Source organism: Myodes glareolus, chromosome 20, assembly GCF_982192425.1.
Source record: "Myodes glareolus chromosome 20, mMyoGla1.1, whole genome shotgun sequence".
Classification (NCBI taxonomy): domain Eukaryota; kingdom Metazoa; phylum Chordata; class Mammalia; order Rodentia; family Cricetidae; genus Myodes; species Myodes glareolus.
Window position 1 is genome coordinate 18,893,726 of NC_142045.1, and position 25,630 is coordinate 18,919,355.

The window sequence follows — 25,630 nt, forward strand, 5'->3', positions numbered from 1 at the left end:
AGATTGGTTGGCTAACTGCATACTCACATGTTGGGACCATTTGGAGTCCTGGCCTCCAGTTGCTCCCCCTGCTAGTGACCTTTACTTGGCCTTCTCATTTGAGCTACTGAAAGCTGTGTCCAGCTCTGCCTTGTCCTTCATTGAGGATCAGGGGATGAGGTTTTTCACCTGCTGGCCCACCTGACTGTGTTGGGTATATAAGCCTCCATGGTTCTATTCAATAAAGGATTTCTTTACCAGTGACTAGAGGTGTGTGTCTCTGTGCTGTCTCTGGGTATCTTTGTCTGTTTCAGTCTCCAGGCCCTTGCTCACGAATGGTCTGGTAGTGCAGGCGCCGCAATACAGCAGTAGTACCGTACTGTCACGTAGTACAGGCGGGCGCTACACTCATATAATTGGTTTAACAAAATTAACAAGTGTGGTAACTATATCACAGGAGGCAAACGTTGCAGCGACTGGGTTGTTTTTCACTGAGACTGTGTGAGTCTTTGATTTTGAAGCATTTCCCAGTTTCAGGCTCAAACGCCCTCTACACCTTTGAACTACACCTTTGAACAGGATTAAAGAGCCAGAGGACCTAGAGACGAAATGCATTTTCTAGAACCACGACTCTTGAGAAATAGTGTGTGGAGGGGTCTGTGTAACAAGTTCCTCTGGAATGGGACTGAACCAAGCTACCAGGGTTGGAGTGACGGGGATAAAGAGCGAACAGGACAGGATCTGTTAGCTTCTGGGGAAATGCTTCTGATTCGTTTCCAAGTTGTGTGATCATGAGGTAGTTAATTAACTTTTCTGAGCCCAGGTCTCTGCCTTGGTAAACTGGCCCTCGTAGACTTGAACGTGAAGCTTGTAAATGCCCCTAAGTTCAAACACTGTATTTTCCCATCTCTTCCCACATCCCTCAGAGAGTCGGACTCAGTGAGCCCAGGAATGGTCTTCACAAGACCCAAGGACACAGTTTCCACTCTGGTCCTCAGGGCGCATCTTAAGAAATGCCTCTTCGCCTTTCCTCCGCCATCGTGCGCTGTCTGCCCCCCTCGCCTTCTTGCCATGTCTTCTCACAAGACTTTCAGAATCAAGCGATTCTTGGCCAAGAAACAAAAGCAAAATCGTCCTATTCCTCAGTGGATTCGGATGAAAACTGGCAACAAAATCAGGTACAACTCCAAGAGAAGACACTGGAGGAGAACGAAGCTGGGTCTGTAAGGAGTCAACAATGGCAAGACAGTTAATGCTAAATCGTGGTCCTGGATGAGTGTTATCAGATGGAGTTCAACATTTTCAACCCTGATCATGTTTAAGTTGGGAGTGGGTTCTCCAGTAATAAATTGTAGAGCCTTTCAAACTGCTAAAGAAAAAAAAAAAAAGAAAAAAAGAAAAGCTGTTCTGGAGATTGAGCAGTCAGTTTCTGTGTCTTCAGCCAGCTGGCTCCTTAGGCAGCACTGACCCTGGCCAGCTCCGAGTGTGGGTTCCTTAACACCTTTTTTGAAAGCTAATTTTAAGAGAGCAGGCATTGTTCCGCTATGTCCTCTCCCCACCTCCAGTGGCTGGCTCTCTGTGGTGTCTGTCTGTCCGTGTTTCAGCAAGGTGTTTTCTATCCCAGCTCCCACCAACCACCGTAACCTTTATATATATAATATATATAATATTACATATTATATATATATATAATATGTATACAATGGTCTGTCTGTGTGTGTGCCTGCAGGCCAGAAGAGGGCGCCAAACCACATTACAGATGGTTGTGAGCCACCATGTGGTTGCTGGGAATTGAACTCAGGACCTTTGGAAGAGCAGGCAATGCTCTTAACCTCTGAGCCATCTCTCCAGCCTCGTAACCTTTCTTTAAAGCCATTCTGTGACCTGTGTGTCACCGTGTGAACATGATGTGTGATCTGAGAGTTAATGCTGGTAATTAAGACCGGTGGGAATACAGACCCCATGTTTTCAGTGGCCACTAGCACCATGGGAATGCAACTCCCAGTTAAAGCCTGGGCATAGGCTATGGATTCACTACTTTTAAAGAAGCCTGGTACGGGAAGAGGTGAGAGCATTCATCTATGTTACCGACGTAGCTAGCTCGCAGCAACATGCCCCACAAATATTCACAGCTGTTGTGTTAATCAAAAAAAAAAATGACAAGTTTAGCAAGACGGAAATGTTAATTCTCCTTTTTGAATTGTATGTACCTTTCAGATTATTACAGAGTGCACCATAATTCTGTGCAGTTAAAGCAACTTTATTCAAGCCCGGTTAAAACGGGAGCTCGAAAGGGTGACTCACGCCATCTAGTGGTTTTTAGATTTATGACTCCTAGAGCTCCTAGCTCTCAAAACCTCTGCCTCAAAGTGCCCTTGCCCTGCCTGTGCCTGGCAGCTACTACTAATGCATTTCCAAATGGCCCCGTTCTGTTCACCATGAACCCAGTCGCCTGCCAGAAGACAACAAGTGCCAGTTAGAAAAACCAGCGACACCTTTCCGTTCAAGAAACCAGTCTGGGGGCTGGAGCGCTGTCACAGGCAAGAGAGCTGCCCAAGCGTGGCTTGAGTGTGAGTCCCTAGAACTCACATCAAAAGCTCAATGTGGTCACACGCACTTGTAACCTCAGCACTGTAAGGGGTGGAGGCAGGAGGATCGCTGGGACTTGCTGACTAGTGGCCTAGTTACCATCCATATCTGCTCCACAATGCAGGGGTTACAGGCACTTGTGGCCATACCTGTCTTTCACAAGGGTGCGGGGGGATTTGAACTCAGGTTCTCCCACTTGCAAGCACGTGTAAGCTGAGCCATACTCTGGCCTGATTTAATCGTTTTTTAAGACGGGATCTCACGGCATAGCCTGAGATGGCCTTGAACTCGTGGCTACCCTTCCTCAGTAGACCAAGGGCTAGGACTTGGTGTGCCACCAACAGTTTAACTTTGTAGAAACATTTGAAGTGAGGTCCTGCGTTACGAGATGTTTGTGTCTTCTGCCCCTTTCTGGGCTAAGACAATGAATGGCCAGTTGATGTTACTCATCATGGTTTTGGACTCTTCCTTCAAGAGATGTGCAAAGCTGCGCTAAACACAGACATCTGGTCAAAGAGAGGCTAGATTCAAACAAAGAAAGTGCTGTTAAAACCCATGCAAGTATCCAGAGAGCCCTTTGCAGCACATTGCCTTTCAGTGTGGAGGATGATAACGCCACCAAAGGCAAAGCTTCCTACAACTCTTCCATCCTCGGCTGTGCAGGTAGAGAATTGAAATCATCTTTATTTTAATGACCTCTGTCTCATCTGGCAAGTGGTAGCCGTCATCCTCCTGCCTCTGAGATACACCCCCAATTTTATTTCTTCAAGTTTGGGGCCTTTGAACTCTTTCCATGTTGTTCCTCAACAGACATGTAAGAGATTCTTGCCAACTCTTGCCACACTGCCTTGGTATAGAACACTAGAAATCATTCCCACCATCTTACTTATTTCAGGGCAGGCACCTTATGCCTCCCCTACCCCGTTCTGTCTTTCTAGGCTCCAATAGTCACGGCTTGTACTATTTGTTATTGAGGTGTTTTTAAGAACATCGTTGAGATATCTGGTCAATACTCCGGTAATTTCAAACTCAGCACAGCACTGCAGAGAGCTGAGAAGCAGAGCCACGCTTCACTATTAACAGGATCACACTGAGACCTTGTTAATCATTTAGGATCTGACATGCGAGGCCTTAGATGGCCCGAGTACTTATGCCCTTAAGAGACTCCAGGAAAACTTGAATTTGTTTTAAAAAAAAAAAATGAACATTTCAAGTTAGAAGGCTGACTAGCCATACACCAGGAAGCCACTAGGTGGCATCACTAGCGTCATTCTTCAGTCTAGACTCCAGCTCTTAGAGCAGATTAAGGGGGAAGCTGGTCGAAGACTCCACCTCAGATGTTAGGGGTCTGTTAAAAAATTGTTGGCTTACGATGGAATATGGTGATGGGATCCGCCATCAGTGATGCTTACGAAGATTCGGGGTGCTTTACTTAACCTTTGCCGCAAGAGGCTTTCCAGTACCGTGTTCAGCAAGATCACACAAGCAAAGGGTAGTAAGAGGGCCCTATTTACTATGGACCAACGGTTTGCACTGGCAGATGCAGGTTCTTCCAAGAACATGCTGCTGTTTCCGGGAGATCCCTGGATACCGCGAATGAGATGCAAACAGCTCTTAACCATCCCGGAGGTTTCTGATGAGTATGTTCTTCCCCAGTGCTGGGAAACGGCACAGCAGGGACCAGAGTTTGTTCTGTCCTCATTGTGAGCACAGGACTGACCTCTGCCTTAGGCTGGAGTTCACAAAGGTACATGGAGCTGGGCACGGCGAAGCTGAGTACTTCTGCATTGAGCCCCATAAAGTACTTTGACTGCCTGGATTTTTTATTTCCATTTAATTTTATTTGTAAAACAGTTTAAACTGACTTTTTTTTCTGTGAACATTATACCTGTTTTAGTTAGGGTTTCTATTGCTGTGATGAAACACTATGACCAAAAGCAGGTTGGGGAGGAAAGGGTTTATTTGGTTTATGTATCCTGAATTACAGCCCTTTAAAGAAAGGAAGGAACTCAAGCAGGGCAGGAACCTGGAGTCAGAAGCCGATGAAGAGGCCGTGGAGCGGTGCTGCTTATTGGCTTGCTCCTTATGACTTGTTCGGCTTGCTTTTTGTTTGTTTGTTTGTTTTCCAAGACAGGGTTTCTTTGTAGCTTTGGAGCCTGTCCTGGAACTAGCTCTTGTAGACCAGGCTGGCCTCAAACTCACAGAGATCCGCCTGCCTCTGCCTCCCGTGAGGCGTGTGCCACCACTACTCAGGCAGCCTGCTTGTTTTTAAAAGAACCCAGGACCACTAGCTCGGGATGGCCCCACCCACAATGGGTTGGACTCTCCCGCAGCAATCATTATTTAAGAATATGCCCGAGAGACTTGTCTACAGCTCAGTCTTATGACAGCATTTTCTCAAGGGAGGCTCCCTCCTCTCTGACAACTCAAGCTGATATCAAGTTGACATAAACTAGCCAGCACACTTTCCTAACTAGTATATCGCATGAAGGGACATGGCATTCAGTCTTTCAAAACTGTCACGAGGCAACGGGCTTTTGGATATGTAGGTTTAGCTTAAAGGTGACTAACGTGTACTTCTTAAATAGGGAGAATTTACTTTGTTATAAGTGAGAGGAACTAGGAAAATCCTCATTCATTCTTACGCAGAATAAACACGTGAGCAGATATGTAGTTAGTGTCCCTGCTGGGAGGCTGCAGAGAGTGGATAAAAATGACCATCTCGCCGGAGCACTGGACAGAAGTCACAAGACGTTATAATATGTTCATTGAGGACACGGAATTTGAGGCCAGGTAAGGAGCAGTGTGCTGGTCCTGCCCAACCTTCTGATAACTGCTTGAAAGACGCCATCTGTGCCCTGGAAAGTGAGCAGGAAATGATCTGAATTAATCGCTTACTCGGAATCAAGGTGCATCTGAGGGAACAGCCACTTTCTAATATGGAAAGTGTTGGTAGCTGGCTCACGAGCCTGAGTTCAGAGAATTATGCAAATGCCTTGGTAAGCGCAGGGCTGCCACCGTGCCTATCACGGTCAATAAAGGTGACTCAGGCATGCAGTTAGAGGAATGGCTGGAATTCCAGTCCAGGTGACCTCAGCAAGGGCTTATTTGGCTTCAAAGTCTCTGTCCCTGTCTGCCCCAGGAGCGCAAAATCCCCTTTGCCCTCTGTTGAGAGTGACAGAAGCAGATGCTTGCCAAATTCTAGGCAGGCAAGAACTCTCAGTAAAGGGTAGATGGGGGCAGTTGAGACCCAGCTAGTATAGACCCAGTTAATATAGACCAGGTAGTATAGACTCCAAGCCTTCTGATCTCCAGGCACTGAAGCAGGGCTTGGGGAGGTCACGGGGTGACTCCAGTGAAGCTCGACCAACGCCTTACCCAGCCCAGAAAACCAGTAAGGACCGCAATTGTTCTGGATTCAATCCAGACCACAGAGTTCCTTCCTTTGTTTTTAAGCTGCCCTCTCTCCCTCTCCCCCATCTCTCCCTCCTTCTCTCTCTCTCCTCTGTATGTGTGTGTCATAATGCTATCCTGAGCTCAAACCACTTCAAACCTTTACTTACTTACTGCTTATATGATTAAGAAACACTGAGTTTCTTCTCAGACTCTCTTGGCCAGAGACTCTTATTGGAACGCCACTTGCACTTTTTCTATCCTAAAAAGGCAAAAGTGTCTAAATGTGCCACTCGGTTACACTAGAAGTCAAAGCACGTTTCAGTCATGTGTGGTTAGATTTTTGAAGTGACGGCATTTAGAATCACCTAGGAGACACACCTCCGGCTGTGTCCGCGGAGGTGCTTCCACAGAGGTTTGAGAGAGGAAGGAAGACACACTCTGAATGTGGACAGCACCATCTCATGGGCTGAATAAAAATGGGAAAAGGCAAGGCCTATGTCCTGGCCTCCATCTATCAGGTCCCTTATTGCTGACCATGCAAGGCTTAGAACTGCTCACACTGTCATGCCGCGCATGCTGTCCTAACCATTACAGACTGTAGCCCTGTATCCTGAAGCTGATTCCAAGTTTCATGGTGGAACAATTGCCTAGCATGTTGGAAGCCTTCAGCCATCCTCCCGCAACAGGGAAAAGAAAACAAGAAACAAACAAGTCAAGGGACTTGTTTTCAGACAGGGTGACTGACTGGTCGTCTTCCTGAAAAGCCAAGTTCTTTTCCAGAACAGCAGCCAAGGTCTGCTGCCCTCTGGTGTTTGCATATAGAAGCTTCAACCAGTCTGAGCTGCTGGAATTCTCTAATTCCCTTGTGCCAAAGAGCTGGAGTGTGCTGGTCTCTCTGGAGAAATTCAAGCGTCTCATGAGAGGACCTTCAAGTTTCATGCCCCCGTCCCCCATAAAACCACAAGGTTAAATTCTGCATGACTTGACTCTCAATTCAAGGTCATTTACTGTTTAGGAAGAAGGGATGAATGTGTAGGAGAAATACCTTCAGCCAAACTAGAACGAAGAGAAAAGTGTGTGTTTCCTGTTCACTGTCTCTATCTCTGCCAGCCCCTGCCTCCTAGGGATCCAGCAAGTATCTCAAGCACCTGCTGTATCATGAAAGGACCTTCCCAAGAAAATAATGGACCACACTGACTCTTGGAGTTTGAAAGATGTTTTGGGGGCGAGTGGTGAAAGTCGCTGCCTCCGGGGATTCTGTTAACGACCAATAGCATGGTAGCTATGTTCATTCAACTATTTTAAAAAGAATTCACAAATTGTAGATGAAGAGAAGGAAAACCACCCGTTAGCAGCTGCTCATGTTTTCTTTATTCTGCTATTGATTTACAAGTTAATATGGGTTGGGGGAACTTAGATCAAACCCAGGGTCATGCATTTGCTACTTACATGCTCTATTGTGGAGTTTCACTCCCAACTCAGTGAGCCACTTATTCATTATTTATTTTTCAGTGTGTGTGTGTGTGTGTGTGTGTGTGTGTGTGTGTGTGTGTATGTGTTTGCAGAGTCCATGGAAGCCAGCAGAGGGTGTCAGATCGCCTGGAGCTATTATGAGTTACAGGTAATTGTGAGTCACCTGATGTGGGTGCTGGGACCCAAACTTGGGTCATGGGCTCTTAACCACTGAGTGTCTTAACCACTGAGTGTCTTAACCACTGAGTGTCTTAACCACTGTGTCCAGCTCCACAAACCACTTTTTAAATGTCCTATTCTGACATTGTTGTCACCTCGGTTCTGCTGACAGCAGACGGTTTTGAACTCAGCTCTCTGGCGCTTGAACTGTGGATGCAATCCAGATAAAGTATCTCACACAGGTATTCTCATTGGTGTGGGACAGCTTGTTCCTCTACTGTGAGTGTGACCACAACCTCTCCATTTCCAGGATGTTTTAATTTAAAACCAAATATTTTCCTACTAATTCCTGAGCAGAAGAGGAAGGTGGTGGGGGGGGGACTGTTCTGTATCTTGGCGCACTGGATTAGATTGGGGCACTGGTTTTTCGGGAAGTTTCCTCCTATGAATTTTCATGTGGAAGCCATTCTCTGAGGACTCCTGTTTGCTGTCTGAGTCCCCATGAGAATGATGGTTTCTATCAGATGGGACTGGACATTTGTCCATGGTCTGCAGTTCTTCTTGGGGTAGACCAGTTGGTTCCTGCCTGACCTTGGGCTAGGGGACCAGGGATACAGGGTTGGGATAGGGGTTTTTAGTCAGCGTTTCCAGGTCTCCCCAACACACTGCCTGGTCTGCGGGGTTCTGACGATGACTTTCCATTGGTTTAGTGGGAGGTCCTATGAATTCTGGGTGATGGTATCTGAGATTCTGGCTGAGGCTGTGTCCTGGGGTCCTTAGATGGAGTTATGTCCATTTGGCCCTGTGTTGATGGACATCCTTGGTCAGAGCCCCTTGAACCTGCCACCTACCTCCATCCCGTTCTCTGTTGGCTCCTGTCTTGGAAGGGCCACACACATTAGCAACAAGTTTGATTTCCAGGTGAAAGGATGCTTCTTGCATTTATAGCCGCATTTTCTTCACAGGCAAACTTGGAAAGCAGAAAGAAAGAAAGAAAGAAAGAAAGAAAGAAAGAAAGAAAGAAAGAAAGAAGGAAAGGAAGGAAGGAAGAAAGAAAAGAAGGAAGGAAGGAAGGAAGGAAGGAAGGAAGGAAGGAAGGAAGGAAGGAAGGGGGAAAGCTAAAGGTTCTGAGACTTACAGCAATTAGTCCATGGGACGCTTGAACGAATTCAGTGAGATTTTCAGTTTGTCTTGGTTTCGAAACCTATTTGAGCGAGAGTATTAGTTCCTCTTCTGGTCTGTTATAGGACACCTGACAAAGCAACTCAAGAGAGGAGGGATATATGGCTCATCATTGGAGGGGATCCAGTCCAGCATGGCTGGGAAGGCTGTAGCAGCCATGGCGGTGACCGTGGCATGTGATGCCGCTGGTTGCATCGTGGCTGCAGACAGGATATAGAGCTGGCAGCTGGCTGAACTATAATCCAAAAAGCCTACACCCAGTGACCTGTTTCTGCCAACCAGACCTCATCTCTTAAAATGTCCACAACTCTTTCAAGACAGTGCCAATAGTTGGGGACCATCAAACATCCAAGCTTTTGTGGGTGCATCTTGCATTTAAAACATGATCGAAAATCAGACCTGCCTGGAACATGTACTGAAAAAACACTCAGACGTGGAGTTGCTGTGCAGGTGGTCACTGAGGTGGGGGTGGGGGTGAGTACCAGGAGTCCTTTGGGACCCGGAGCTGCCTCTGAGAGGAGAAGTGTGGAAAGCAGAGCATCCAATGTCGACTTGGTGTTACGATTCAGATCTGAAGCCATGTGCTCAGGCTTGGTTACCTGCTGGTGACATTTTTTGGGAGCACAGTTGGAAGACAGAGATCACAGACACTTGTTCCCGAGGCTTATGCTTCTGGCTCACTGTGAGGAACCCCACTTTGCTCCACCTCTGCTCCAGGCCATGGTTCTGCCCCCCTATAAAGGGGTTCACGAGCAATGGAGCCAATTCCCTGAAACCTCTAAGACTGCTGGAGATTTCATGGCCTCATGAATGCTAGACAAATACTTCACCAACTGAACTTCCAGCCCAACCCAGGGTGTGTTTCTAAACCTCCTACAGCCTAACAGAAAGGAAACCACATTTACCCGTGTGGTAGACTCTGCTAGCAGAGAAGTATTTTTAAAATCTGGTAACCACTTAACCCCAAACCAGATATTTAAATTATTTTGACTTAATCAGGAGGCCTACTTCTGCACCTTGGGTGCTATAGCATGCATAGTTATTTCAAAGGAAGCAAACATATGCATTTTTAATGTTGACCTTTGCTTTTGGTAATTGGAAATAATTTATGAGGAACAAAGACTGTGTGGACTACACTTTGTTTAGAAAAAAGAAACGAGAAACACGCAGAAGACCCTGGAACGTTTGTATCTGGCTCCTGTCTTCAAGTGCCAGCTACTAGAGGCCCACAAATATAAGTAATGTGACACCTTCTATGCCAAGTTTCTCCCGGGAAGCGAAGCAGAACAGAGGCCTTGGTCACCGTGGTGACTGCATGGTTGTGTGTGTGCACGTGTTCCCTTGACTAGCTGTGTCTTTAAAATGGGGAGAGAAAGGTATTTTGGAGACCAGTGCTTGGGTTCACTGGAACTAATTCTTCACCTTCTCACCGTGAGAACTTCTCGCCTCAGGCTCCGTCTATCCAGGAATGGTTGTCGGAGGCTCCATACACACCCTTGAGAGTCTTCTTAGGTTAAAGCACTGACTCTGACCGGCACAGCTCAAAGGAAGGAGTCCCTGTCTGGGAGAAGCCTCTGCCTGGGAGGAGCCTCTGCCTGGGAAGAGCCCCTGCCTGGAAGGAGCTTCTGCCTGGGAGGAGCTTCTGCCTGGGAGGAGCCCCTGCCTGGAAGGAGCCCGTGTCTGGGAGGAGTTGCCTGGGAGGAGCCTGTAGTTACCCAGCCCCTTAGTGGACCTGGCCTCCATTGATTTTTGTCTGATAATGGACAGAGAGTGAGACCTGGGACAGTGAGTTTGTCGCAGAGGAGAGGCCACACTTGTTTCCCTCTGGACCCCTGGAGATGAGTGGGGGACCTGGTGGGAAGAAATAGAAAAGGCCCCTCTCTAAAGAAAGATCTGGGAGCCTTTTCCTGCTAAGAAGGAGCTTGGTTATCCCAGGACTGGATGATGTGGGATTCTGCTGTGGGACTCTGCAAATTCACATGGCTTAAAAGACAGAACTAATACTGAGACCAGAAGGAAGACATGTCTTAAGCCAAAGGAAGGCAATTACATGTGGGGCCCGGGAAAGCATGCTGTATAATTTAGGCAAGTAGAGAGCTCTTCTGTTTGTAATTTAAAAAGGACGTCCCTCTGAGAGCCCAAAGGGTCGCAAGAATTAGAATAATTTAGAGAGCCCCAAGGTACGTTTTTTTCCAAGTTGAAGAGTACGATAATGTATTTGTTTAATTCACAGCAGGTCGTGGCCTGTGGTTGTCAAGGAGAACATTTTCGTGTGTTTTACTTTGAGCCTCAAATGTTGAACAAAAATAGTAAAGTAATTCTTAAAAACCATAATTCACACAAGCACTTGAGTATTGAGGCCTGCCCCATTTTCCTGGGAAAACAAGATTAAGGGGACTGGGAAATGAGTCAGAATACTATGGCCATTTTTTCTTTTTCTTTCTTTCTTTTTCTTTTTCTTAGAGTTTGTTACGTACTTTCTGAGTTGCATTTCTGATGGCTACAATAAACTACTTTACCTCTTGAGTAGAGGTTCATCTGGGTTCACAGTCTGAGGGAGGGTACATGGCCTCATTATGGGAAGCCAGAACAATGGAAGCTTGAAGCGGTAGGTCACCCTGTGTCCCAGGTCAGGAGGAACACAGGATGAAAGCTTAGACATGGCTGACCGTCCCCTTTGGGGCGAGTCCTGGGACCCCAGCCCCTGGAGCGGCGAATCGTGTACTCAGGATGGATCTTCCTCCTTTAATTAGCTTAAACTAGATAATGTTTCAGAGATATGGCCAAAGGAGAACTTAATCCAGCCAGTCCCCTCACACACAGGCCCAGGAGACAATGTGATCTAGATAATTCATTACAGGAATGACAACAGGCTTGCGTCCTAGGTGAGCCTAGGCCTGGCAAGTAGACAGCGTGAGCCACACACAGCAATGGAGAACTTGGAGTTTACTACCTAATCCATCCGGTTTTGTGAAAGTTCGTTCATTTTCAGGCAATTCGCTACCAGACATCCTGCATTAAACACATTCGTACGTAATCTATACAGCTAACTAATGATTCCTGAGGACTGAGGAGGGTCACAGGTCTAAACAAACACTTTAAGATCCTGAGTAAGTATTGTCAAATTTCATTCATGAAAGATAGTGACAAAGTACGATTCACTCGTACTAGCAAAGGAAAAGAGTGTGTCTGTACTCACATTCTCTCCAACATGGATAATCAGTATTTTTTAAAAATTAGTAATGAAGATACTTTCAAAGTATTACAAGCTATTGTTTTTGCCCTTGGTTGCCTTCTTGGGGGGGGGAATTATGGCCATTTTTCCCATGTATGTATCTGTGGTATGTGTCTGTGCCATGTGTTCAGATGTGTGTGGATGCACATGGTGAGGAGGCCAGAAGTTGGGTCTTCCTTGGCCACTCTCCACCGTACACACTGAGCCGTAGTCTCTCACAGTACCTAGAGCTTACGGTTTGGCTAGTCAGGCATCCAGCTAGCTCTGCTGCTCCTGTCTCCGAGCGCTGGGATTACAGGTGGACTGTCAGGGCCTCGCAGCATTTACCTGAGTGCTGGGGATCAGACCTTGGCTGTCACACATGTGAGAGGAACACTTTACTCTCTGAGCCAACTCCCCAGCCCAGTTGTGGCCATCTGTGTAAGGTTATTTTGCTCGAATTTCGTCAGAATCTTTGCACTGGTTAGTTTTTGTTTGTTTGTTTGTTTTGTTTTTGTTTTCAACTTGACACAAACTAGTGACTTCCGGAAAGAAGGAACCTGAACTGAGAAAATGTCTCCACCAAATTGGCCTGCCGGGAAGTCGGTGGGGTGCTTTCTTAATTAGTGATTGAGAGAGGGGGCACGGCACTCTGTGGGCGGTGCCAAAGCTGGACTGGTGGTTCTGGGTTGTATAGGAAAGCAGGCTGAGCAAGCCAAGGAGAGCAAGCCGGTAAGCAGCACCCTTCCATTCTCTCTGGATCAGTCCCTGCCTCTGGGTTCCTGCCCTCAGTTCTGGACTGTAAGCTGTAAGATGGAATAGCCCCTCCCCTCAGGTTGCTCTTAGTTGTGGCTGTTACTTCTCACAGCAACAGAGAACAAACTAACAGTTTTCCTGCAATGTATCTTGGAACATTTAATTACTCCAGTTAGATAGACATAGTGGTGGGCAGGCTTGGCCCCAGCATCCAGAAGGCGGAGGCTGTCTGACCTCCGTGAATTGGAGGTCAGCCTAGTCTACACAGTGAGATTCTGTTTAAATAAATAAATAAACACTCCAAGGACATGTGTTAAATGCTTGCATCACTTTATTGGAACCACATAATAACTAAACACCTCAAATTCATTTGACAAGAAATATTATAATAAATAGGACATAAATAAATATAAATAAGCTCATAGACTTTCATGAACATAAAATATAATAATAAATATTTTTAAATAAGTGGTGATGAGTGTTCTCATAAACACTTGGGTTAAAAAAAAAATAATAGCTTATCAGTTCTTGCTCTACTGCTGACTATTCAGAGAGGACATTTTCCTCTCCTTAACAAGATTTTCATGAGCACGTATGAACAATGTGCATAGTAAGCAGGAGAGACGTGACTGAGGGAGCCATGCGGAGGTAGCTGTGCCATCTCCACAGGGCTATGAGAGACTACAACAGGAGCTTACATTCAGTGAGGCCAAGACTTCCTGGTTCTTAACCTGCCTCTTATTAAAATTTCATCGGTTCATATGTCTGTAAGAAGGGCATGAAGCGGGGGAGGGGCTTGCGCTCTTCAGGAGGAATTCAGATAGCTCATCACTCTGCTGATGGTCACAGCGCGGATGCGGAAAGCGTGGAGGAGAATGCAGAGCTTCATCTTCACCCTGTATGGGTCTGCTCCTTTCGGGGAAGGCGTCTGGGTCGGACGCTCATCATTGAGATTCAGAGACTACAAAGAAATACCAAGTGTCATATATCTACAATTTCAAAAATGGAAACCTTCGTCTGCCAAAACAGATGAAGCCAATGCAGTCCAGAGCCTGTAGCCTGGTCCTGCATATACTCTTAGACCCACCCTACATCTACCCCTGTTAGATGCTCCTGCAGGGACAGAGGGTGGAAATGCTCTCTTGCAAGCACACCAAGGTCTTTAAAAGACCCCTAAAGGGCTCAGGAAAGTCATTTTTAGGGCTTGTCTCAGAGAAGGTAAGAGTCTATGTGTAAGGTGGCCTCTGCAGCAGTAGCTACATTTTTTTCGGTTGTGTTAAGAATTCCAGTCCTTTGAGAAGAGGTAGCTGGGGGTAGTACTGAGATCAACAAGTAGAAGGTTGCTTGCATTTGTCCTGACTGTAGAGGGTCTTAGATGTAACCTTGCAAGGCTTTTCATGGGGGAAGGGGCATGTCCAGGTCTCTCCCGACCCAAGAGGAGCTGATTTTATTGCATCTCATCAAGGACCTGTCTTCAACATGAGGATGAGCCAGCGCTGAGAAGAGGAGGTCTTACCTGCATCAGCTTATCCATGGCTATCAGCATGTTCTTATCCAGAACGATCTGCTTCTGATTGTGGTCCAAAAGCTCCGCATTGATGGCCTTGAACTCTGCCCAGTACATCTTCAAGTCCTCATAGATGCCACTGAGGCACAGGGTCTAGGTGAAGGGACCAAATGGGAAGGAAACCATTGGAATGGGTTAGAACTGCATCCCGCTGCTGCCTTTGAGGACAGTGCTGTATCTTACCATCATCAGAGAAGTGTTCTGGGGGGGCAGGCAGCTCCCTCTCTAGAGGAAAGAATAAGCCAGCATTAGTATTATGAATCAGTTGTGGGGAAGGAACCTTTAGTTTGCTTACTTACTGTTATGGAAGAAGTCTCTCTAGAAGCCAGACAACTCTCGTTCTAGAGGGGAAAAAATATACACCGAGGATATTAATTTTTAGTATAAAACTCTCTGATAATTTTATCTCAAATTAACTTTTCATTCCAGCAAGAAGCATAACAAAATTCAGCATCATAATGATTTTGTGCGACAATGTGTAGGAATTCATGTGTGCACAGGTATGTGTGTGTGCAAGCATGTGTGTGCAGGTGTGTACGCAGTTGTGTGGAAGTGTGTGTGCATGTGGAAGCATGCACATCTTTCTCGGTGCACGGGCATCTTTCTCAGTGATTTTTCCATCTTATTTTTTTCTGATACAGGGTCTCACACTGAACCTGAAACTCACAATTCAGCCAGACTTGCTGGCCCATCAGCCCTGTCTCTCCCTGCCTACCCTGGCACTGAAGCCATGTGGAACCATCACACCCAGCTTTTACATGGTGCTGGGGATCTGAATTTAGGTCCTTGCTCCTATGCAGTGAGCACTTTACTAACAGCGTCATCAGCCCCATTTTTTTTTTCTTTCAAGATCTTATTGTGTAGCCCTGGCTGACCTGAGCTCACTATGTACACCAGACTGGCCTCTAATTTATCACAGATTGGCCTGCTCTACCCATTAGATGCAGGAATTAAAGGTATATACCACCACACCCAACTCATAGCTACTGAGTATATACTTCAGCTTGTTGAAGCCTTCATATTATTGTGACTTTTCTTTGTCAAAAACCTCACTTTTGGTAGCTATGTGTTAATGTTTGGAGACTGCTTACATTTGATGCACAATTCTTAATTGTGTTGCATGATTTCTGCGGGAAAGATCTCTCCGTACCTTGGCAAGTTCCAGTGGTAAACACGCCTGCAGTGTGCTGGTTTGGTCTGCTGTGATGTCTTCATGATCAATGTCTTCAGCAGAGCAGGGGTAATCTTTCAAAGTTTCTCTGGCCTGTGGAAACCATAAAGAGAAGCTGAGGAGATACTATGAGCAAGATAGCATCCCAGGGTACCAGAAGGACCTGAGCTGGCCACCCTGAATCTTCATCTCTTTGAACTGTAGGAAATTGATACATTTCATAAGATGAAAAGAAACAGGCCACGTACATCCTCTCCCTCCCCTCCCCCTTTGCCTAGGCTGTCTGCCAGCAGGATATGATTTCCACCCAGTGAACACTGTAGCCGGCTGTGCTAATCAGCCTCAGCACCACACTGTGAGGCTTGCTTCCGGTGAATCCTGTTGTTTTTCCTTTTGCCAAGCAGTAGAGCTGTACGCTTATCTTTTTCAAGGCTAACTTCTAAAGGGGAACTGTTAAAGTCACAGCTTGATGGCTGTAACAAACTTGCAAGCCCTAAGGACTAGTTGAGTTTTAATTTACAGTATGCAGGGACCTTGTCTTACCCCCCTGGTGGGTTGGGAAACTTCGAGGAACAGAATTACACAATAGATTAAGACGTCAACAGCTTTCTGACTGAAGGCTGAGATAATCTTCCCACTCAACTACAGAACTCGGGAAGTGAGAAAGAAGGGATAGTGATCGCCCGACTGGAGTCCAAGTTTGACTTGGTAGCAATAGTAACCCAAACTGAGACAAGACTGAATTCTGCAATGTCTTGACGGGCAGCATGGTTGTCTGGGACTAGTGGGCTTTTTCAGGGAGCGTCTAATCGACTTTGAACTTCTCCACGCCAAACCTCACCTGAGGAAAACAGTCACTCATCTCGGCAGGCCTTCCTGAGGGAGCCTCCCTTAAGATTTTTCCTTCATCTTAAAATCTTATGTGTTCAAGTGTTCTGCCTGTATGTACAGTGCCCACAGAGACCCAGAAAATGACAGATTCCATAGGACTAGAGTTACAGATGGTTGTGAGCCACCATGGGAATGGCAGGAATTGAACTCGGGTCCATCTGGAAGAGCAGTCAGCACTCTTAACCACTGAGCCCTCTTTCCTGCCTGGAATACCCCATGGAATTACGATTGTTTGGGCGGTGAGGGACAATTGGCAGCACATGAAAGACCAGAGAGAAGGAAAGAATTCTTCAAAAAGGCTTTGTAGAATGCAGCTCATCTTGGCAAGTCATAAGGTAACAAGCTAGAAGTTCCTCGAGATTTTAAAACACAGCAGAAAGAAGGAAGGGGTCTCCCTCCCTCTTTCTTTCTCTCTCCCCGCCCTCCCTCCTCCATTCCTATGTGTTTATGAGTGAACGCCCTGCTGGGTTTGAAACATGGGTCCTCACCCGTAATTAAGTAAGAACTCTACCACCAAGCCATAGCCTTAGTAGCTCCAGAATGTCCCAAACACATTATCGTTTGCTGTAAGCAACAGTGAGAGAAAGCGGCAGCGAATTTACAACAGAAAAGAATACGGTGCATTCAAATATGAAACCTGAGAAAAACAAACAGAGCTAGAAATAAGACTGGATCACACTTGCCCCAGAAAAACAAAGGTCGACACAAGACCAGATGCCACAGTCCTTCCTGAGATGTGTGCATCCAACAAGGAGCTCATCCCTGTGTTGGGTGAGCAGTCTAATTAGGAGATCTGATTCACCTTTAAAGCTCGTGAAGCTGAGATTGCACCTAGTCTCCCTGTTCAACCTGCAGTGAGGCAGAAGCAGGGAGCACCCGACCCAATGCCATACACCCAGGCAGGCTCGGAGGGGCATGGTGAGTAGCCACTTTCCTCTGTAAAGACACAGTCCAAACTGATGCTGTTACAATTTATTAGCATCCTTTCTTCCTCTGGAGACACAGTTTCTGCTAGATGCTATCTGGGAGGCTGGAAGTTTCCTCTACCGCTCTACTCCTGCCGGCTACCCATGGACTGCGGGTTCCCAGCAGATACCAGATGGGTTAGAAATCTTTTCCATGAGGGAGCCTCAAAGCTAGGAGGACTCAAGAAACTCACCTTCTCCAGCATGTGGTTGGTGGTCCTCAGCAGGTTTTGGGAGTGGTCAAGACACTTGGCAGGTGGGGAGACAGGTGTGGCCCTGGCCAAGCTGAGGTGGATTAGGAGGAGAAGGGTAGCCAAAAACAGGAGACCTGAAAGGGAAATTGGGGCGGGGGAGTAGATGGAGCTTGTCAGCCAGGTTTGGTCTGCCTCTGTCTTCCACCATTCTGGCTATCTCTTCCAATCATTTCTTCTGGGTATTCGCCTCCCTCCACTTATGTTTTAACCCCTTCCTCGGGGCTGTCAGAGCCAGCAAGACTACCCAAATCTTGTTTGGGGACTGGATGAGATCTGCATTTTCCTTACTCTAATTCCAAGACTGGGCCTTAGTTTTCTTCCGTGAAATGGGCATAACGGGCCCGGCCTGTTTTGTAATGAAGAGACCATGCCAAGTGCTGCAGAGATCTAGCAAAGCCCTCCTTCCCGTCTTCTTTCCCCTGGCCTGCAATTGCTAACTGTCCTTTAGTCTCCTTTAGCGGACCCAGGGCTCCTGCCTGCTCTTTCCCAGGTCACCTTCCCAGTTCCTATCACCAAGGTTCCCGGCCCTGGGCTACTTACAGCGCGAAGGACACATGCTGGGCTGGCAGTGAGCGAGGCAGCTGGATGCTGGAGGTGAGGCTGTTGGAAAGCTAACCCCGGAGGACACATTTTTATAATTATCTGGAGACCCAGCAGGACTTTCCCAGGACGGTGTCTCTTGCTTTCTCTCTCTGTCTCTACATGAGCTTCTCAAGGACACGTGCGTAGATCGTCCCCAGGGGGCGGGTGGCGCTTTCGAATTAACTCTCGGAGTGCCCGTCTGCTAGGTTCCGGGACCGCCGCCCACCCCACCGCACTCAGAGCGAAAGCGAAATCGGGCCCGCGAGTGAGTCGCTGCTCTTGTTCTGCAGCAGGTCTGTCCCGCCCCACAACCCCCTTAGTCTAGATGCCCTGCACAGCACGCTGCCCAGCGCCCCCTCGGAAGAAGCAAGCGCCACTCACTTGTCTCCGCCGTGGACACTGAGTCTGACTCGATTTGTTTTGCAAAAGTGTCCTGCCTTAAACATAAAAAGTGACAAAACCGATGTGGCTATATACCGCTTAGAACTCAGTTCTGGCAGCTTACTACACAGCGTCCTGGGAGAAAAGGCCCAGAGAGAGAGCAAGCCTAGCGCGCTCTGCGGGAGCCTAGGAGGCGGCAAGGGCTTCTGTAGCCTCCAGGATCTGCAGGAAGGCTTCTCCATGACTGACATGGGATGTACTGGGATGTATTCTGAGCTAGTCCTGGAAACGGGAATCAACACAATAGGCCAAAAGGGGAGATGTGAACAGAGAATGCTGCCAGTTGTGATCTGGGTGGAGATAGGCTCAGGTTGGGGATGGCATCCTTTGCCTTTCTAGAATTTTAGCAGAGAGATAGATAACCTTGGATTTGCATGATGGGAAGATTCCTTCAGCAGCAATGTAGGGCCCAACTCAGATCCAATGGAGTAGATTGCAGGCTAGGACCACACGATGGCCCGGTTCAAGATGGAGAACCAAGGTGAGCAGAAAGGGATTCCCAGCAGGGTAACAGGCTGCATGAGTGTGTTTGGATAACACCCTAGCAGGGGTGTGAGTTTGGAGCTTGCAATGACAAGTATTTTGGAGGTTTTTGGTAGGAGGTCCCCTTGGGACTCCACTCATTTCTACCCCAAGTGAGTCTCACTGGGAGTGCAGAGAGAGGAGGCCTGCTTGGTCACCGGAGGCGGTCACGTGTCTGACTGCCCCCACCCCTAGGGCAAGAGCTATCAGCGTCCACCTTCTTTAGAGGCAACCAACAGTAAGAAGCCACTGAGAGCCCAAGGAGAGAAGGATGTGCGTTTCTTCCTTCTGAGGTCCACTGAAACCTGGACAGAGGAGCTCGTTGTCAGCCGCCAGGCTGTAAGCGCTCAGCAGGGCGGGCCCCCTAAAAGGGGATAACAAGGCCAATAGGAAGAAAACCATAGCAGCTAGGATCTGTAAGGTCCCTGTGGCTGTGAACTGGGGACAAGGCACAATCAGTGGCCAGAACCAAAGGGGTTGTAATAGTTTATGTGACTCTGTGCTTTGTGTCTAGAAGGTTACGGTGACGTTAAGGACTCTGAAAATGGAAATGAAGTCAAGTTCATCCCAATGGAGCCGTTCCTTTCCAAGATGGCACACCTCTTAGGAAAGAGTAACTCCCCCTACTCAGGTGAGCCCACAGCCTCTGTTCAGTGTGGGTTCTCGGCCACCAGATACCCAGTTCCTGACCCATGCTTTTTAAATACAACTTTTAAAAATTTCTGGTAGAATTCATGCACGCATACAATATATTTTGTTATATTCATCCCCCACGCCTCCCTTTAACTTCTAGATCCACTACCTACCCTCAGCTCCCTCCTAATGATCATGTCCTAACTTATTTTTTTTTTAAAATAACCTTCTGAGTTTAATTTGTGCTATTTATACTCACATAAGTGTGTGGCCATCCACAGAAGCATAGTTAACTAACCAGAGGCCATGTCCTTTAAGAAAAAAAAATACAACTGAATCTCCCCTTCTGAAGAAGTTATCAACTGTCACAGCCCCTCAGCTAGGGGTGGGGGCCCCTGAGACCCTGCCGGCTCCATGTTGGATTGTTGACTGGGGTGATTCTACAAAGGCCTTGAGAAGGTAAATCACAGCTTCCTTAGCAGTCCTGGAGTGTCCAGAAGACACCGTTTCTCCGCAGCCTTCCCTGGCCTCTGCCTTTCACAATTTTCCACTCTCTCTTCCTTGATGGTCCCTAATTAAGGTTTGTGGTAAAGGCTGTGATACAGTGTCCCATTCAAGGATGAGTGTTCCATGGGTACTTATTCTCCGCATACTTTGGTCAAACTTTTTATGGTGTTTTTACTTCACTTTCTTCTATATTAATATATATATATATATTATATATCTTTACTTTCATATATCTATTTATATCTATATATAGATATCTTTCCTGTTAGTGCTAGCACTAACTGTATTGGAAATATCGGCCAATGCTATAAGGAAAGAAAAAAATGAAAGAATTTCATGCTGGAAATAAAAAGACAAGACCATCGTTTTAACATAATTTGATTTAAGTTGAGCTGGTGGTACAGGCCTGTAATCTCAGCAGCAGGACATTTATTTAGTAGGGCAACTTTGCACGTGGTGCTGAGGATTGCCGTTTATTCCTGAGTAAGTTACTATTTCTAACAGTTCAGGGAATTATTTATAATGGTCAGAGTTTTAGTTTTGTGTGAGTTCGTTATGCTTATAGCAAGTAAAAATAAAAGAATAAGTAGCAAGTGACAGTAGAGACAGGAAGGAGGTAGGAATACATCATCAACTCAGGAATTTGTAGCATCCAGCGGAGAGGCCTGGAGGAGCCTGCCCAGGAGAGTGGATGAAACCAAGGAAGGCCTTATGATGAACAGGCAGTTGAAGCTGACTGGGGAAGTTGAGGCGCTCAGCTGGAGTTCCAGGTTGAGCTTCCTCTCAGTGAATCTGAAGTTAGATTAAATCGGCCTTGGAAAGTTCTCAGTTCAAATAATGCCTGTTGTTTTCAACTTGATCTCATTTTGGGTTTCAGTCTAGAGCATCCTAGGATTCCACTCAGACACAGTGCTAACCAACCTTTGAAATGTTCTACACGCTTTATGAGGCTTTTGGGAATTTCCTCCTCATTTCCAGGAAGTGGGGTCTGGGTGTTTCCATCCCCGTGTTTCCTAGCAGTTCAGACTTCTAGGTCACTAATGCTTTCTTCCTTTAATGTTTCAACAGTTGTCAGATTCACCTGCTGAAGGTTAATTTCAATTACCGTCTTTTTCTGGTGTAAGAATCTCTACTTGGTTTTGAGCAATATCTAGATTTCAGATCCTCGATGCAATCCCGCATCTTGTCATCCATTTTCTATAGCATGTCTACAGGCGTGTTCTGCATCTGACCATTCCAGTATCTGGATCGGTTGCTTGTGATCCCGATGTCCATTTCTCCTCTGGATCCCATCCCTCCATGGCTAATAATTTTTTATTTGATAGTATAATGATAGACTTGAGAAACTGAAGAGGCCTGCGGGGTTAGCAGTCACACTACGAACAGACGCCCTTGAATCCGGCGGGAATCAACCTGCCTGCAGGCTTCATTTCTGAAGACTACTCTTGCTGTATTTGCTCTCATTTCCAGAGGGCAGCCCCAGGAGCTCCCACTGAAAGCAGGGAGTAATCCCAAGGCGGCTCTGCTCAGCTGGGCTCTGAACCCAGTGTTTTCTAGTTCATCTCCACAGGACCGTGATTACTTTTGCGGAATTTCTCAGTCACTTCTGTTCTGTCTAACTCTTGCCCAGCTCTGCTTGCTGCTGGGACAATACCCAGGGGCAAAGGGGCAGCTCTTTCTACACATGAGTCTCCTCTGTGCATTCTCCCTTCAGGATCTCGTCTGAAGTTCCGCTTAACTTGGTGACTCTGAGTTTCAACCCTTCTCCGCCCAGCACCCCCAAGCTTGACTCTCTTTCCTGCCAGGAGTCATTCATTATCTGCTCAGCTTCTCGGTTTTCCACTCCTACCCTCTGTGTTTGTGACTTGGCAAAGGCCTCTGGAGAGAGGCATTGCCAACGCACTGGGCTTTTCCAGTGAGTTTCCCATTTTTCAAGGATCTTGGCTTTCCAAGGCCCTGGCCACATGGACAGTTCATCAATGCATTTGGAACAGAAGAAAAAAAAAGAAAAGGAAAACAATTCTTCTTGTTGTTTTTATGAAAGAATAGTCCTCCAGCAAGCTGAAGGCAGAAATGCCTGGAAGAGATGGGTAGGGAGAGACCCCAAGGCTTTGTAAACCTCAACCACTGAGATACTCTCCCAACCCATGCAAATAGAAGTGACTGTGAATATGAAGTATGCCCCAAGTTCCAAAGTTGAAGATTCAAAAATGTCCATGTTCTTTAATAAAAAATACTATTCCTAATATTCTCAGCACTAGAAGGTCTCTAATAGATGGAGATAATAACAACACGAATCAATATTGTTGTTATTACACCTGGGATTACTAATTTTGACTGTCTGCCTGGTTGGATTAAGAAATGGCTAAGGGATTAGTGCTGTCCTCCTTGAATATATATGTAATGATGCTTCAGAGACAACTGTGTCACGGGAGTTCTGGCTTAATCAATAGGTTGATCCCTTGCTGAGTGGCTCGTGGGACAGCCTTATTGGGAGGTGGCAAAAGGTGAAGGACTGACAGGAGCAGAGGTCACTGGAGGTGGGGCTTGGGATGGGGTGGAATTATGGGATTATGTCTTATCTGGCTCTTTGTGTCTTTTTCTTACTTCACGTCTGTCAATCACATGGTCCTGTCAGAAACACAGTCACGGACCATGGACTGTGTGCTCCGCAACCAGCCAAAGCAGGTACTTCTTCCCTTCAATCCTTCCGGTCAGATATTTTGGTCACAGTCTGACAAAAATAACTGATTCAGTTCTCATTTTTACAAGAAGCAGCTGAGGCACAGGGAGTCTGAGCTGGTGCGAGCGGCAGTGCTAAGATTTGAATCCATGCGGTGAAGTCTTCCTTTTTACACCTGACGTCTGTAGACAACAGACATAAGCCGGAAAACATTTGGACCTGCAAGGGAACCCAAGCCTAAAGTTGTATTTTACCATTTGTCCGTGTGACTTTTCTTGTATTACTACTGAAAATACTCGTGAAGGTGAAGCTTAGTGGGACTGGGGTGGTGGCTCAGTGGTTAAGACTGCTCTCGAGGAACTGAGTTCAGGTCCCAGTACTTACCTTGGACTAGGAAGGTTTGGCTCATAACTGCCTGTAACTCCATCCTTAGGGGAATCAAGGCCGTCTTCTGGCCTCTGGAGGGCACCTTCACCCATGTGCACATATCCACACACATACATATCTAGACACATAATTCAAAATAAAAATTTTCGTGGAGGGGAAAATGTTTATGGGGCTTTACTCCTAGACAAAGAACTACAGGCAGCTAAGGAGAGCTGGGATTGAGAGAGTTAATCTTCCCCAGGGATGAGCCCTTTAATTCGCTACCCAGTGCCAACTGGTCATCCCTGAAGTCATATGCACACAAGCAACATTTAGTGGATGCAGCGGGCTGTGTTTATATATTTATTCATTATATATATATATATATATATATATATATATATATATATATATAAAATGTAAGAGTAGCAACTAAAGAAAAAGACACCATTAATCTGAGAGTGGGTAAGGTGGGATGGGACATATGAAGGTTTGGAGGGAGGAAAGGGAATAAAAATAAAAAAAAATTGAAAAGAAAATGAGAGTTATGTTTGTGTAGTCCAGGGCAAAGTCTGGACCAGGCTGTGTTCCTTACTGCAGGGTGGACGATGTGCCTTTCTCTGGGTACTGGTTATAGTGACTCTCTGATCGACCTCACTGTGTCGGGACGACAGTCTGAACCTGTGGTTTATTGTTAGACACCTCTGTTTACCCAGTGACCTGCTGCTTGGGAATTTACAGGGAATGATGACATTGGTTTCAAAGAAAGGAGAAGGAGATCAGGACAGGAAAACACTGGGCCAACTTGTGCTTCAGAGGAAAGAGTCGGATTAGCTTTCTGTACTAAATGCTTCCATTTGTGGTGGAACAAGGCTTTGTAGCTAGTTGATTTCCAGAGCGGAAGTTGCAGGAGGAGACCTTTCCGGCATCCCACAATTTCATTTCCTCTGTTGTTTTTACTGTGTGAAATGCCCCAGTGTTTCTTTCCTGAGTAACTATACGAATTTACCTTATGTCAAAGAACTCCAAATATCATCAAACACATTCTACGTATTTCCCCCTGCTGGTAACATCCTTTTTGTAACAGGTGTGGAATGGCATTGACTGATTTCTCTCTAGAAACTGGATAGTAATATCCCCACATCCAGAAAATGCATAGCTCTATAAAGAGATTAAGCAGACACATTCTTGTAATTCAATAGAAAATGATCTATTTTGTATTTAAACGGGGCTAAACTAATTTCCTGCTATTGTTTCGGGGCAGCCATTGGACAAATGGTCTCTACAAATCCTCAAAAATGGATTCTACAAATTGTTGTCTGAACCAAAAATTGGGAATATGTCAAAAAAAAAACCGAGTTGTACACAAAATTCCACGAAGACTTTCAGATTAATAGGAATGCTTTTTCTTGACCAAAATTGCCTAAGGAATTTTTTATTTTTATTTTTTTAAAGCCTCATAACTTGGGTCTCTTTGGGAAGATGGGGCAGAGAGATAGCTCCAGGGTTATACTGTGAGACCGTTTACATGAATCCCATGCCTTTCTGAAAAAGCGTGTTTTCTAAATTGGATCCGGAGCTATTTCCCTCAAAACAACAATAACAACAACAAAACCAACGACTGTTGTCTTGGGAACAATAAAGAAAAATATACCATCGTTAAGATAACACGTAGAATGGAGACAATGCCTTTCAGAAAGACCCCGTGTTCTCCAGTAGAAACCAACAAGTAGCTAGATCATTAATGCCTGGTTCTGTCATGTAAATAAAATGGTTGGGAGTCTTTAGTCGCTGAGCAGAGCTGCTCTTCAGGGAAGCTTGGTACTTTTCCCACTCGTGTTTAGGGGATTTTTTTCACCCCAAAATGATTCTAGGTGAGAGTGATCCAAGGCAGAGTGGGTGTCATTCCTGCTTGCCGGTGGCAGATGCTGACATTTATTTAGTGCACGCTGTGGCCAGGGACAGTCCCAGGCCATTTTCCGTGATCATTTTGTTCAGTCCTCTCAAACACTGTGTGCATTGTTTCATTGCCGTCACCGGAGAGCTCCCCGTAATCTCCTGAGGTAGCATGGGAGGTGGGATCTGAACCCAGCACACTGCTGCTGCTCTCTTAAAATACAGTGTGCTGAGAGGAGAGTATTGTGCAAATACAGCCTTTTTTTTTTTTTGACAAATGTTTTTGGAGTACCCAAGTAAAAGCCTTTTAAAACGGCTTTAAGATGCAAAAACCAAATAAGTGTACCTCTAAGGCCCTGGTGAACAACATTAGTCAGAAATTTAGACAGTGATTATATACAAGG

General features: G+C 46.2%; 2 protein-coding genes across 2 annotated transcripts; one reads left to right on the plus strand and one right to left on the minus strand.

Annotated features, from left to right (window-relative positions):
• The first annotated feature begins 1,012 nt into the window (after positions 1-1,012).
• LOC125413787 (large ribosomal subunit protein eL39) lies at positions 1,013-1,345 on the plus strand. The gene has a single exon (XM_048455456.3). It carries the CDS (start codon positions 1,051-1,053, stop codon positions 1,204-1,206), a length of 156 nt encoding a protein of 51 aa, XP_048311413.3. The 5' UTR covers positions 1,013-1,050; the 3' UTR covers positions 1,207-1,345.
• Positions 1,346-13,057: 11,712 nt separating this feature from the next.
• Positions 13,058-18,472, minus strand: Il12a (interleukin 12A). Its single transcript, XM_048424842.3, has 7 exons — positions 18,137-18,472; positions 17,537-17,670; positions 15,466-15,579; positions 14,615-14,656; positions 14,499-14,540; positions 14,265-14,408; positions 13,058-13,709 (listed from the first exon to the last, which is right to left on the minus strand). The coding sequence occupies exons 1-7, from the start codon at positions 18,150-18,152 to the stop codon at positions 13,554-13,556; spliced, it is 648 nt and encodes a 215-aa protein (XP_048280799.3). The 5' UTR covers positions 18,153-18,472; the 3' UTR covers positions 13,058-13,553.
• Between the last annotated feature and the right edge of the window lie 7,158 nt (positions 18,473-25,630).

Bases quoted from the DNA above. Each gene is read 5' to 3' on its own strand.
- Il12a (XM_048424842.3), bottom strand. The intron at 14,541-14,614 runs GTAAGTAAGCAA...TCTTTCCTCTAG, and splicing joins GAGAGACTTCTTCCATAACA to AGAGGGAGCTGCCTGCCCCC. The intron at 14,409-14,498 runs GTAAGATACAGC...CCCTTCACCTAG, and splicing joins AGAACACTTCTCTGATGATG to ACCCTGTGCCTCAGTGGCAT.
- LOC125413787 (XM_048455456.3), top strand. From the start codon at position 1,051: ATGTCTTCTCACAAGACTTTCAGAATCAAGCGATTCTTGGCCAAGAAA.